Source organism: Lactuca sativa, chromosome 7 (genome assembly GCF_002870075.4).
Source record: "Lactuca sativa cultivar Salinas chromosome 7, Lsat_Salinas_v11, whole genome shotgun sequence".
NCBI classification, from domain to species: domain Eukaryota; kingdom Viridiplantae; phylum Streptophyta; class Magnoliopsida; order Asterales; family Asteraceae; genus Lactuca; species Lactuca sativa.
The window spans coordinates 20,794,329-20,810,126 of NC_056629.2; the positions used below are offsets into that span (position 1 = coordinate 20,794,329).

General features: G+C 33.1%; 1 protein-coding gene across 1 annotated transcript; it reads right to left on the minus strand.

Annotated features, from left to right (window-relative positions):
• Positions 1 to 6,506: 6,506 nt before the first annotated feature.
• LOC111890949 (uncharacterized) lies at positions 6,507 to 7,700 on the minus strand. The gene is made up of 2 exons (XM_023887025.3): positions 7,303 to 7,700; positions 6,507 to 7,110 (listed from the first exon to the last, which is right to left on the minus strand). The coding sequence occupies exons 1-2, from the start codon at positions 7,595 to 7,597 to the stop codon at positions 6,746 to 6,748; spliced, it is 660 nt and encodes a 219-aa protein (XP_023742793.1). The 5' UTR covers positions 7,598 to 7,700; the 3' UTR covers positions 6,507 to 6,745.
• Between the last annotated feature and the right edge of the window lie 8,098 nt (positions 7,701 to 15,798).

Below are 15,798 nucleotides of genomic sequence, written 5' to 3' on the forward strand. Positions count from 1 at the left end.
GAATAAAGAAATATTTAACTGTAGCAAAAAACTCCCTGACTCCAAGAAGAGGGAGTAAGCAGATTACATTTAAAAAAGCGTGAATACATCCACATATCAATCGTCAACACATAGCCATTATAAAAAAGTAGCTAATTAGAAAGAGAAATGTTATCATAAACTTAGACTAATGAAACAGGAAAGGGTCAAGGGAGGCAAAAGAAATATGAAAATTATTTAGAGAAATATTTCACTTAAAAGATGGGAGACAAAATTCACATCTAGAGAACAACTAGAATCAAGTCCTAGTTTACTTGCTGTTGTGCATAGTGCTTAACCTCATGGATTGTAAGCCAAACAAATAATATTCACTTGAAGAATGAAGTAAATTATAAGATACTGGTCATCCTGGTCAACTTGACTAAAAGAGATATAATGGCATGCATAAATATATTTAAATATATTTATGAAGCCTTCAGTATTCTATCTGGTAAAGAAAAAAGATCAACATATGACCATAAGAAAAATGACGAACCAGCTCAGCCTTTCTGAAGGACTAACACGTCAAGGGAGTGGAATCATTGGCTCATTTGGCCAAGCTGAAGAGCTTCGTTATGTAATTGCTATAGTTCGTCGATAAGATTTACAACCTTATTTTTGTTTTATAAATTAGGGAAAATTTCAAGAGATAGAAATATACTTCACTTGTTTGTAGTGGTGATAGAACTCCAAAGCAAAAGGTGAAGTTAAAGGACTTGTTAGATGCAACACGTAATTTGTGTATCATATTAGTTTTGACCTTGTCTTTTTCAAGCATCCAGTGCAAGGTTATAACTCATTTCCAAGGTTATAACTCCTTTTATTTGGTTGCTTGCTTTTCGCATTGTCAATGATCACATCTAAACAGGTGATTCTTCACAGAGGCTAACTCATGTCTCATATGTGATTCTTCAGGAGCAGGAGCTTGTTTGCTTATCCAGACAAAAATAGTCTCTCCCTTTTCTCTGTAGTGGATATCTAAACATGTGATTCTTCAGGAGCAGGAACTTGCTTGCTTTCTGCATAGTCAATGATCACATCTAACAAGTTCAACAACTGAAACACAACAAATCAAACAACAATTAGGGAAGAAGAAAAAAAATACATTTAAGATTTTACCAAAAGAAACGAATGTGCAAATTCTACCTGCTCAAGATGTGCAATACTTCTCAAATAAAGGGGTTGATTCAAGAGGCTCAACAACATTGTTATGTCCAAGAAAACACAAGAGTCACTCATTAGGGCATTTTATCAAACAGTTGGTGTTCACCAAAAAGTATCCCTAAACAGGCAGTGATTAATTATTCAAATATTACCAGGTTGTTGTCTTATGTAGTAACAAAGCAACCAAAAATAACAAGCGGTAGCCTGGGTTGTAGGAGCATAGAGAAATAAAACATCAATTGTGTTTAGAAGATTTAAAAGATTTACAAACAACATAAAAGATTTACTGATGACTATACTAAGATTTGATTACTCACCTGCGTATATAAATGCATCATGGTTCCATCATTGGCAATGGATAACAAGTTCACGACCTCAACCACTCTGTAGTCACGAAACCTTGTGGTAAGATTCTTGAGGGTTTCAACGACCCTTGTAGGCTCGAGAGTAACCAAGTCGCAGGGTTGTGATGCTATACCGGGAATCCATAGCCAAGCTGGGTGAAGGAACAAGACGATTTAAAAAGATAACTCTAAAATAGGAGATAGAAACCTAAATTTCATTTTAGGTTTTGAAAACATGAATTCAAGGAGAGGAGGAAACCTTGCTGGGCTTAGAATCCCTAGTTCTTCATCATAGAGCCCTCAATCGTAATGATTTTGTAAGGTCTATTTTCGGGAGCAAAAAAACCTCAATCTCAATAGAAAAAATGAGAGAATCGGGATTTTAGAAGAAAATAAAAGACCTCCCGCTAACTACAAAGAAGGAAGACGCATGTTAGGGTTCTTCGTCTATGTGTTGTTTTGATTTATCTATGGGAAATTAGAAACAAACGAGAATCAAGCTTTGCATTCCATACTTCATAACGATAACTCATGGAATTCACAGAGCTTCATTAAGCTAAACCATGGAAAAGAGAAAAGTAGAAACGAAGGAAGATGAGAAAAAGGCAGAGTTTTCTAATTTTTGAGGATTTCGTTCCCGCTTAGTTATCAAAGGTTGGAAAACGCGCGTTCCGTTAAAATTTATAAAGCGACATCCTTAGACGACACACATTTTAGTATAGGTGCCCACCGTGTTTTTTAGTTAGACACTAATTTAAGGGCACGCAATAATGCGCGACCTAAATCCTTAAATTTTTTTAAGAGATGACACTCTTTTAATGTCACACGCTTTTGCGTAACATAAATCAAGGAGTGTCGTGGTTTGCGCGTCGTAAAAGGGTCTTTTTCTTGTAGTGAACCCTAAAAACACAACAAAGAAAAATTGAGTTACCTGTTGATACGTCAACACAGAAGAATCATAGATACACATAAGAAAGTGGTAGGGTTTCCTCCTAGGATGTGCATCATAATCGATGGGAAATAGTGCCGACTTCGACTCTTCTCTCTTTTTCAATCACTAGAGGTTTGGAATGGGATAGAATACTTGTCGATTGTGTAGGGGAAACAAGATGATGAAGGATCGGTGATTTTGTAGGGTTAACAAACTAATTTTGCTAATTTAAAGGATATTAAATGTTTTAAATATTTACCATAATTAAGTGTAGCCAAGATTACTATTATACCCTTTTATGATTTACTATTGAATTTATTTTTGCTTAATTCTGATTGGCTATTAGAGTCACACAATACTTATTGAAAACATATGAACCTAACTCTCTCTCTCTCTCTCTCTCTCTCTATATATATATATATATATATATATATATATATATATATATATATACACACACACACACAATCTAGGTGTGAGACCTATGTATTATACGTGTTTATTAAAAATATAATGATATAAAGGTGTAAATATTAAGCGTTTAAACTTAAAGTACTATTTTTACATAAATACAAACTTAAATTACTACTTTTACATAAATAAAAATGAAATGATGAATAACTAAGTAATTGAATCTATACTAACAAAAAAACTATTGAAGTATTCTAAATAATTGTGTTGAATATGAAGATATTAACATTAAATATTTTTAAAGTAAATTTTTGAAATAAGTACAAACGAAATGATGAATAAATAGGTAACTGAATTTATACTAATAAAAAACTATTGATATATTGTAAATAATGGTATGAATTATTTATTTCCAAAACTTATTTGAATACAAAATTAGATGTTTTATTGCTAAGTTTACCAGCATTGTCTAAAAAATTAGAAGATGTAAGTTACACTAAAAATAAAAAATATTTGTAACTTAACGTTTATATTAAAAAAGAAAAAGAGAAAATAAGTGAAGTGATATCATTGGAAATGCTATATAATGGATTTATTAAATAAAAGTTGAAAATATAATAAAATCAATGTGATCATGATAAACATTAAGTATGAAATAATAACAATATTTAATACAAATATGTATTGGTTATTTCACAAATAGCTACCCATAATAAATTAAGCAATTAACTAACCAGAGATGTCTAACACAAAGTTACCGATGAAAAGTCAAATAAATTGCATGATAAACAAAGAAATATTGCTTGGTGTGGTCGACATAATCTTTTGTTATCCAAATATAATTTTTTAAGTTTTCTTTTTTTATTAACATCGTTAGATAATGGACTTATAATATTAAAACTGAAAGTAGATTGAAAATTTTTATGTTGATATCCATATGATATAATTTGGATTGATATTTTGTCCACTGACAATATACGTAGAAATATTTGGTTACTTAACATGAAAAGTTGATACGAGACAAAACAATATTTTTGAAAGAAAAATTAAATTTAGAAATTCAATGACAATAAAATTAATTTTACTTGAAGATAAACAATTACCAATTTCAATGATAGGCATAACACTGAGTTTTCTATTATCCATAAGTAATTTGCTTTGTTTTCATGTGTTTAGGGTTGGTCGAATCCATATCGTATTGAAATCTATAAAACAATATTAGCTATTTTAATATAACGGTATTGAAAAAGTGTTAATTTGTTTTACCAATTAACATAGTAAAATGTAGATATTACAAAGTAAAATGTATATATAACTAAAAATGATGTTTATATATGAAAATTTTGAATTTGCAAGTACAAAGCCTAAAATGCTAATTTCTATTTTTTTTTTAAATTGTATTACATGTATATTAAAAATATATAGTAATTAAAGGTGATGTAATAACATATATATATATATATATATATATATATATATATATATATATATATATATATATATATATATATATATATATATATATATATATATATATAATGGTAGTTGGGCCTTTTATTTAATGGTAAAAGCTTGGGCTAATAAATAAAAGAGAAAAATGAAGAAATAAGGGAAACATGAACTCAACATCAAGTTGGAAGAAATAAGATAATTTCTATTACTTATATTATTGGTGGACTTTTTAGATGAATTTATAAATTTGGTTATAAATTGGAATCTCATTATAAAATTTTCAATATTTCAGTACTTCTAAAATTATTCTTGACTATAGAATTTTATTTTTTTAACATAGTGGCTGTTAAAACATAAATCGACTATATTCATTTCAGTTATGATGATGCATATTATGTCTTAAAGAGTTAGGGCTTGTTTGATGTACTTTCTGATTGGGTCAAATGTTTGGACTCGGTTAGAATTCTTGAGTCAGTGTGTTTGCTTTGCTGCTGCAACCTTCGACTCGGTCCAAAATGTTGATTGGGTCCCCATTTTTGTGTTGATTCGGTCCAAAGGAAAAACATGGTTGGCCGGGGGAATGAAGAAAAAGATACGGTTTCTACCAGCAACGCTCCTTCACTTCTCCTTTGACGACACATATTCTCCATTCCTTCATTCCTTGCCTGCGGTGGATGAGCGATGGATAAAGGATACCTATTTTACCCTTCATAATTTTGTTTTATAACCATCAAAATCGAATCCTATCTCCTAGAAAACTACAGTCGATCCTATTGATTTCTCCAATCGATTTCATCATCTCTAAGCCAAGGTATGCTATATTAAGATCAAAACCCCTGTAATTATTATTATTATTATTATTATTATTATTATTATTATTATTATTATTTTTTTAAATTGTCTTCAATTGTATAAATGCTCTTGTGATTCGGTTGTATCATTGATTGTTTATTTGAAGTTTTTACAAACAATATTTTGCAACTGGTTGAATGGGATGATGAGGTAGTTGGCTGTACACACACCGATGTTTCAATATATTGGTTTAAATACATGTTTTTTGCTTTACATATTGATTTTGCAATTGGTGCTGCTGTGTTGTAGAATTTACAGTAGAATATGAACAAAACTGTGGAGACAAAGTATTTTTTCCCAAGATGATGACATGATGTTGTTCTTGTGACTGGCCTTGGTGTGGTCTACTTCTTTTTTTTTTTACCATTTTACCCCTGATGATGATGTGTTGCCTGTTTTCTGGCTTCCCTTGTTAAATTTTTATATTTATCTCAACCTGACTTGTATTAAAGCATATAACATGAACATAAATAAGTAATTTATCACTTGGTTGAATGGTTACTGATATTGTTTTTTTCTTTTTGTCTTTATATGTTGTTTATGCTCTTGTAACAGTTGAATAATTGCCCCATCAAATTTATAAAAAAAAAAAAAAAAAAAAAAAAAAAAAAAAAAAAAAAATGTAGTCTTTAATTAGTGTTAACTGTATTAGGTTTCGATTGTTCCCATATTAAATCATGAATGTTAAAATTCCCAAGATTCCATTAAGAAAGTTGTCTTTGTTGTATTAGCTTTTTTGCTTTTGTAAAAAATGTAATGTTATAAATTAAATGATAAATTATAATGGAATAATTATGAAAAAAAAAATATTGTTTGAGGGTAATATAGTCATTTTGCATAGCCAGTAGATATAAAATCAAACAACTAGTTTCAGTTAGAAGTTACTCCAATCAAAACTTCCAACCCAATTAGTTCTAATCCAGTCAATAACTATCAAACCACCCCAATAACTATCAAACCACCCCTTAGCTAACCTAGTTATCCCAGTCAGAACTTCCAACCCAATCAGTTTCCAACTCAGCTAGTTCTAATCCAATCAAGAACCCCTTAGCTAACCTACAACTACAAGGTCTAGTCATCTACCATTCCTTGTTTCTTGTTTTTGGTTTAAGATTAGGAATCTAACATTATACAAATAAAATAATATATTTAAATCAAGATTATAATACAACTTGCAACATCTCACCTTCGTATCAAGTACACACGAAAATTTCGTTCAAAATCATGTTTACCCGAAGTTTACTTTCAATATGTACTAATGTACATGTATGACTAATCATTCACAACATCCTCTCAATATGTCCCAAGTATATTCCACACATCTTGAAGACAGATTGATGTTAACTTCCATTTTTCTGTGAAAAGATCAAAAATCATTCCTTGTACAAACCAGATGGTATTTTTCCCCTTAACCTATTAACTAGTTTCTACCACCATTTATATCACAGGGAAAAATCAAACAAATATGTGGGGTGAGAGCATAACACATACACAAAAAACTCACAAACTCAAAAGCTTTCAAAAACAGGAAAGAAACCAGTGTATTAGATTAGATAACAGAAGTGATAAAACCCTAAATAGCTCTTGATCTTCGTTCAGATGACTGCAACTGAGCTCTAAAGTTTTGGTTCTCCTCAAGCAAACGGTCATACTCAAGAAGAAACCCTTCAGATTGTTTCTTCATTGCAGTCGCATTGGCTTCTGCATCACTTGCTTCTTTTGTCTTTTCATCAAGTTCTGATTTAAGATGTGTAATTTTGTCTTTTAGGGTACTTAGTTCGTCCTCTAAAGCTTTCACTTCATCTTGATTTCCAGTTTTCCCGTTTTCCATGATCCGGTTTTGTTTCTTGATTGCCTCCATGTTCTTTCTTCTGATGCGGAGTTCTCTGATGTAATGGTGCAGTCTGTCGATCATTAGTGCAAGAAACAACGAGAATCCTGCAAGAATTTAGGGTTAATCATTTTCTAGCCCTAATTCCAAAAATTCCCAATCAAGCAGTATCATTCAAACGCTAATACGCTCAAGTAAACAAAATTGAACCCATGAAACCCTAAATCCCGATGTCAATCACACATATATAACCTCAATTACGCAAAAAACAGAAAAAAGTAATAAAATTGAAGTCGTACCCATGAGAGAAGCTTCAAGGAGATGTCTGGCTGCAAGAATCTGATCAGTTGGAGTAAGTTCGCCAACGCCGTCGTCGTCTCTGTTTCGGCGATTATGGATCTGCATCACACTATACACACTAGACATCATCACGACGAATATAGTCGATCCAACGGCTTTCACAACGATCGGTGCTTGACCACGCTTGACTCGATCCAAACCCATAATAACAAACTTCCTTAGAGGGGTTTTGAACACGAAAATCACGATCAATGCCATCTCGGCGAGTATGAGAGCGAAGAGAATATGAATCATGGCTGTGAATCGATTAGCGCCGACGTGACTGTACAGTTTAGCAGGGTGGTAGCATAGGCTTGAGATGTACGGACTCTCAAAAGTTTGACAGGAAGAAGAATAATAGTGGAGGGTTTGTGTACATTTCACGGACTTCGTTAGAAACTTCTAGATATTACATTTCAGTCCTCAATGTATTGACATATTATCAAATATACCCTCATACTTTAATATATTTTGCTTTTATGGGCGTTTGGTGACCGATATTTCAACTACATTAATGACGGACATTTTATATGTATTTTGATTGGATGATAGTCAATAAAACTAAAATTAGAAGTTAGTTAAGATGTTTTTAAGATTTAATTTGTTATTTAGACATAGATGGCTCTTTTTTTATAGAAAAAATGTTCTCACTATTTTTTTATAATTCATCTATCGTACTCTAATTCTATCAAATACAAAGTATAAAATAAAAACTAGTTAAAATAGAAGATCTTGTATTGTAATTTTGTAAATATATTTTATCTTTAAAAATAAATAAAATTTAGCATTAAAAGTCTACTAAAATAATGATTGAATGAGTAATTCATAATTATAAAATTTTACTATAATATATTATATTTGGTTTAAAGTATACAAAAAAATAATAATAATAATAACTGTTTACATCTTTTAGGTAAACAATGTCGACTGCTTGGTGGTTGTGTGGTAGTTATGAATATGGTGTGTTTATTATTCATAAACTATTTTAAAAAACAAGCCCTGCTTTTACTATATTTACTTTTGAAGTCCCTAAAGTAACGCACAGTTGCAAAACCTTAACATCATTGAAATCATGGCTACCATGCTTAGAAATATATATGGGGGTCTTGGCAATTAAACAAATAGAACGTGTGTCAGTGACAGTGTGTGTGGGCAAGTGGAGAGAATGACTGAAACTTTATTGCATAAGGTGTGGTGGATTGAACCATGACTACACGCAAAGGTGCATCATGGCACTCATTTTAGGTTTCTATTGATAATTATGATCAAGAAAAAAAAAAAACATATTCTTAAATACCATTTATTTCTTCTAAAAAACTTAAATTTATAATTTCTTATTTGAAGGTCAAAGTTTCTTTTTTGAAAACTAAATTGCTAAAATGATCTAGATTAGAGTTAATTAGACTATTAATAATTTTACATTATTATTATTTTTTAAGAGACAAATATAAATATACAATTTAGTTTTAAACTAATACATAATTTCATTTATGTCCATGACCGTACTTGAACTTTTGACCTCAAAGAAAAGAGTGTACTTGAACAACCGTTTTTTTTACGTCCTTAATCATTTTTAAATTAAAGTTTTCATAATCAAAATATAAAAAAAATTAATAAAAAAAAACATATTTTTGCTAATATGAAACAATTTATCATGTATCATCAATTATCATCATGTAGTTCAAAGTTTGGATAGATTTTTGTACAAAATATAAGGTTGAGGTGACACAACCTCATTGGTTTTCTATGTTTTCGCATTTTCATAAATTATTTACATTTTCGCATTAGTCTTCCCCTATATATATATATATATATATATATATATATATATATATATATATATATATATATATATATATACACACACACACACACACGTATGTATGTGTGTGTAGTAGACTACTCTTCTATATACAAGAATAACTACCTGGACACCTATCCCGACCGTCGGTAGAAGTTGAGTTATCCCGACGACGTGTCATCGGCATGGTGTTTTCCAACTTTAACCATGTTTGTTTGAGTTTGTTTGACTGGAAAAGCTAAGCAGACGACATGATGTCGTCGTAGATTCGGGGGAAGGGGAAAAAGTTTCGTGGTATTCTGAAAACTTATGTCGACGATCTGTTGTCGATATAGGTTATTAAAAAAATAATTTCAATTTATTTATATTTCGTGTCGCAGAAAATAAAAAGGTGTTGTTTTCCTAAGATTATGTTGACGACATGTCGTCGGCAAAATGATGTGGTGATCCACGTAAAATATCTGTCCAGACAATATGTCGTCGCCGAAACTGTTTTTTTAAATATTTTTTATTGACGTAAATACGAAACGATGTAGTTTTGCTTGCCCTATACCGACGATTTGTCGTCTGCATAGGGTTTAGCACTAACAAAGAGCGACATGCATTCATTTTTCAAACTACTTTCCCTTCTATTTCTCTCTTACGTTGTCAACGACCAGACCTATCCTCCAACCACTCCCCTTCACCGACGACTAAAAGGTATGCTTCTTGGTCCTTGTTTTCTTCTTAGTTTGTGAATGCTCAAATTTTAACTCCAATTTTGGTGGATTTTTTTCTAGTTGTTGGAGCCTTCAAAGCCCTCACCATTATCGGCCTATCCTCCGGCCACAACCTTCACCACCGCTGGCCAAACTTATTTTCGGTGATTCATGTTGGTGATTTTATATCATCAATATTATTTAAGTGTAATAGGATTAAATTTGTTGACCAAAAGTGATCTTGTTGAATATTGAACAAGTTAGGATGGTGTAGGAGTGCACACTTGTTCAAGTTTTTCAAGATTCAAAGTATATTGTTATTTAAGGGCAAAGCCCCTAAACGAACGAGGGTCCGGGGGCAGTGCCCCTGGGAGCGGGGTCCTAGGGGCGGCAACCCCTAGCGGGGTCCAAGGGGCAGAGCCCCTGACTGGGATCGAGCTGCCAGGTTTGGAAGTTTTATGACAGTTTGTAACTGTCTGTTGACAGTTTTCAAACAGGAATGATATATCCGTTTTTTTGGTTATTTTTCTGGTACTTATTGAAGAACATTTTCACATACATTCTCAGATTTCATTCTCTGAATTTCATCCAATTGAGTGTTCGATCTGTACCATCGAAATACTTCAATTTGATAGTGAATCACAACTTTCAGAGAATCCAAGCAATCTATTCATCCCCTATTTTCTAACATAAATTGAAGTATTCTGTAATCATGGCAAGTGGTGATTCTATGAAGGATATGACAAGCAAGTTTAACAAATTGAACAAGTTTGAAGGGCAAGATTTTCGTAAATGGCAGAAGAATATGCACTTTCTCCTTACCACTCTGAAAGTGGTGTATGTTCTGAGTACACCCATGCCGGTCTTACCAGAATCTGTTGAAAATGAATCTTTGGAGGCAACAAGAAGAAGATCAAAGCGGGAAAATGATGATTACATATGTCGTGGTCATATTCTCAATGGTATGTCTGACTCTCTTTTTGATATCTATCAAAATTTCAAATCTGCAAAAGAACTTTGGGATTCTCTTGAATCCAAATACATGGCTGAAGATGCTTCTAGCATGAAGTTTCTTGTCAGTAACTTTATGGGTTCGAAGATGATTGACTATAGGCCTGTTATGGAACAATTCCATGAAATGTTAAGGATCCTAGGACAGTTTGCTCAACACAATCTGAAAATGGATGAAGCCATTTCTGTGGCTGTGATAATTGACACACTGCCCCCTTCCTGGAAAGATTTTAAACATAATCTGAAACATAACAAAGAGGAATTAACTTTGAGTCAACTTGGAAGTCATTTACGGATAGAAGAGTCCTTAAGGACTCAAGAACTTGATAACAATCCTAAAGGCAAGAACCAAGTTGGTTCCTCTTCTGTGAACATGGTGGAAGGAGAAAGTTCAAAGAATCCCAAGAATTCTAATGGAAAAAGGAAGTTTAAAGGAAAGGATTACAAGTCTTCCAACAAGAAGGCTAAGTTGGTTTGTTGGAATTGTAACAAACCGGGTCACTTCAAGAAAGACTGTCATCTTCACAAAGTGAATAAGGATGGTGTTGGACCAAGTGGATCCAAGGATCCAGAAAAGCAACAAGGTCAGATTTTTGTTTCATTGCAGAATTCTAAATATACTCAGAATTATATTTCTGTGATTTCTGAAGCATTTTATGAGCAGGATGATAAAGTTGCATGGTGGGTTGATTCAGCAGCAACAAGTCATGTTTGCAAAGATCTATATTGGTTCAAGGACTTTCAACCAATTAAAGATGGATCTGTTGTGCAGATGGGAAATGTTGAAATTAAACCAATCAAGGGCATAGGATCTGTTTTACTTACTTTTACTTCTGGGAAATGTTTGTGTTTGAACAATGTTTTATATGTTCCAGGGATTCGTAAGAATCTCGTGTCTGAAATTGTATTAAATAATTCTGGTTACAAACAAGTGTTAGAAAGTGACAAGTATATCTTTTCAAGACATGGTTCTTTTATGGGATTTGGCTATATATGTAATTGAATGATTAGGCTTAATATTAATTATCCTTTTAGTGATAATTCTATTTGCATGGCTTCTAGTAGTACTAGCAATAATTTTCATAAATCTGAATTATGGCATGCTAGACTAGGACACATTTATTACAAGAGATTAAAAGACATGTCTAAAATGAGTTTAATTCTTGCTTTTGATATGCAAAATAATGAAAAATGTAAAACATGCATGCTAACTAAAATCAGTAGACAATCTTTCAAAGATGTTCTTAGGGAAAGCAAGGCGTTGGATCTTATACATAGTGATTTATGTGATTTCCATGCAACACCTTCCCTTGGAAACAAGAAGTATGTTGTTACTTTTATTGATGATGCATCTAGATATTGTTATATCTATTTGCTACATTCTAAGGATGAAGTACTTGATAAATTTAAAATTTATAAACAACAAGTTGAGCTTCATAAAAATGAATTAATAAAAGTATTGCGTACAGATAGAGGTGGTGAGTATTATGATCCAGTTTATTTTGAATCAACTGGAATAATACATCAAACCACAGCTCCATATACACCACAACAAAATGGTGTAGCTGAAAGGATTAATAGGACTTTGAAAGAAATGGTTAATTCCATGTTGTCATATTCTGGTTTAAGTGAAGGGTTTTGGGGTGAGGCAATGTTAACTACATATTACATCTTGAATAGAACTCCAAACAAAAGGAGTAAGAATACTCCTTATGAACTTTGGTGTAAAAAGGTACCAAATTTGAGTTATCTCAAATTTTGGGGTTATAGAGCAGTTGTAAGGCTCACTGAACCCAAAAGGAAAACATTGGGTAAGAGTGGTATAAATTGTATCTTTATTGGATATGGTGAGCATTCCAAAGCATATAGATTCTATGTTTTAGAATCTAATGACTCTGCGTCTGTAAACACAGTGATAGAGTCAAGAGATGCTATCTTTGATGAAGAAAGATTTACATCTATACCTAGACCAAGGGACATGATCCATCAATCTTACAGCAAGAGTATTACTCAAGCTGAAGATGTTTCCGGTGGTGCAAGTTCTGTACCTGAACCTAGGAAAAGCACCAGAGCTAGAAAAGCTAAGTCTTTTGGATCTGATTTTCAACTATATTTAGTTGAAGGAACAAGGAATGAAACTATTTCTTAACATCAATATTGTTTTAATATTGAAGAGGATCCAAAGGCTTTCAGTGAAGTTATGGCTTCTATGGATGTTCATTTTTGGAAAGAGGCAATTCATGATGAGATTGATTCTATTATGCATAACAATACTTGGGTATTGGCTGATTTACCTTCTGGTTGCAAGGAATTAGGATGTAAATGGATCCTCAAAAGAAAAATGAAGGTGGATGGCACAATTGATAGTATAAAGCCAGATTCGTTATCCAAGGATTTAGACAAAAGGAAGGCATTGATTTCTTTGATACTTATGCTCCTGTTGCCAGAATTTCTACTATTAGATTATTATTAGCTCTTGCAGCTATACATAATCATGTGATTCACCAAATGGATGTGAAAACTACATTCTTGAATGGTGACTTGGATGAGGAAATATACATGAAACAACCTGAAGGGTTTGTGATGCCTGAAAATGAACACAAAGTGTGCAAGTTGAAGAAATCATTATATGGTTTGAAACAAGCACCAAAACAATGGCGTCAAAAGTTTGATGATGTTGTCTTGTCTAAAGGCTTTGCATTAAACCAAGTTGACAAGTGTGTATATAGCAAATTTGATACTTCTGGTAAAGGAGTCATGATTTGTTTATATGTGGATGATATGTTAATTTTTGGTACTGGTTTAGAAGAAGTTAATAAAACTAAGAAATTCTTATCATCTAGTTTTGAAATGAAAGACCTGGGAGAGGCTGAGGTAATTCTTGGTATAAGAATTAAACAAGGAAACAATGGGATTTCAATTTCTCAATCTCATTACATTGAGAAGATATTGAAAAAGTTTAACTTTGAGAATTTGTCTCCCGTTAGCACTCCTATAGATCCTAGTCTCAAGCTTTTACCAAATAAATGATATCCAGTGTCTCAACTTGAATATTCTAGGGCTATTGGTTGTCTAATGTATGCCATGGTTAGTACTAGGCCTGATATAGCATATGATGTGGGAAGGCTTAGTAGATATACTAGTAATCCTAGTTCACATCATTGGCAAGCTGTGAGTAGAGTATTCAAGTACTTGAAAGGGACCATGAATTATGTTTTAACTTATAGTGGATATCCTTCTGTTTTGGAAGGTAATTCATATGCCAGTTGGATTGACCACTTAGAGGATCACTCATCTACAAGTGGTTGGGTGTTTCTTCTTGGAGGAGGTGCCATTTTGTAACAACCCGATATTTTGAGATGATAAAATGTAACGCCAGTCAAATTTAAGCCAAAACTTAACTTTCCTAAAATCATATTTGGGTTAAATAAAGTGGTAGTGCTCGTATCAAGGTTTTCGTACATATAAAGAACACTAAAATCCGAGTTATAACGAAGAAGTTATGACCAATCAAAAATTCACGGCGAGAATCGGCAACGCTGGTAGACGTAAAACGCAAAGTTTCGATACAATAATTTTTAGCCTTAGGTATCTAAACGAAAGTCGTAGATTACATTAAACTGTGATCATGCATAAAAAGAACGCCCAAATCTGACTTCGTATGAGGAAGTTATGATTTTCCGAAGTTTTCTAACCTAGCAGTAGACAGCTAAAAACTCGAAACAGAGATCGAGCAATCTTTAGCCGACACAACCTAAACGAAAGTTGGAGAGCCCGACAATAGGAGTATAACAATAAAAAGTCTGACGAAAACGGACGTCGGATAAAGAAGTTACGGATTTTTTTAACGAAGTTATCGTGTCCCGACCTATTAATTAAAATATAATTAAAAATAAAGTCAAAATTAGCCGACGGAGTCTAAATGAAAGTTGTAGAGTATTTTCTCACCTTCGCGTGGATATAAAGAACGTCAAAAACGGAGCTCGTATGTGAAAGTTACGGGTTTTTGAAGTTCTTGGCACGCACTTCAAAGTCTTATCCGAAGGAGTACGCCCTGCGTACCCTCGTACGCCCCGCGTACTCGGATACAAGGCTCCGGATCAACCACGTCGATAGACTCTTCGCCCGAGGATGCGGTAAGCAGAGATGCAAGCGAACGCCCTGCGTACCTTCGGAGTACGCCCCGCGTACGAAGAACGCCCAGCGTAAGTCCGAAGTACGCCCCGCGTACCGAGGACCTCCAGCCCCTATAAATAGATTGCGAGGGTGCCGGCTATTTTCACACAAATGCTTCAATTCTCTCTCATTTTCGCCTCGTTTTTTCATGCCGACAACATCCCGACTTCCCGGTTTCATATCCAAGCCCCGACGAAAGTCCGAAGCCCCGAGATTTCCGAAAATCTCGTCACTTTCCGGTCGAGGTGCCGCCCGGGAAAATCTTGTTTTCTTCAAATCACGCGCCTTCATCGGTGATTTCATACCCCTATAATCTACATTTTTATCAATATTGTTTTAATATACACTTTTAAGGGGGGGAATACAAGTAAACACACGATTATTATCGTGTGTAACTCAAAGATTCACTAAATACTCATTTTTATCAAGTAAATCATATGTGATTCACAACCATTATGTGGAATCTTTCATACGGAAAACATAACACGATATCGTCTGATATATATATATCGAAATTAAATATGTTGTTATACGTATACGAATCAAACAGTTTATTTATACCTCGAGTTTAACTGTTCATTATGTCACCACAAAAAGTTACACATTTCATAACAAGTGAGCATTACACTAGGGTTACTATACAAACGAAACGAACTTTTGGAAAAACTATAATAGTTTACGACAAACATTTATACATGTTAAAAACTCTTTATCAAACTGTCTTACATACTTTATGATTCCTTTCAAACACTGTTAGAATCATGTTACTA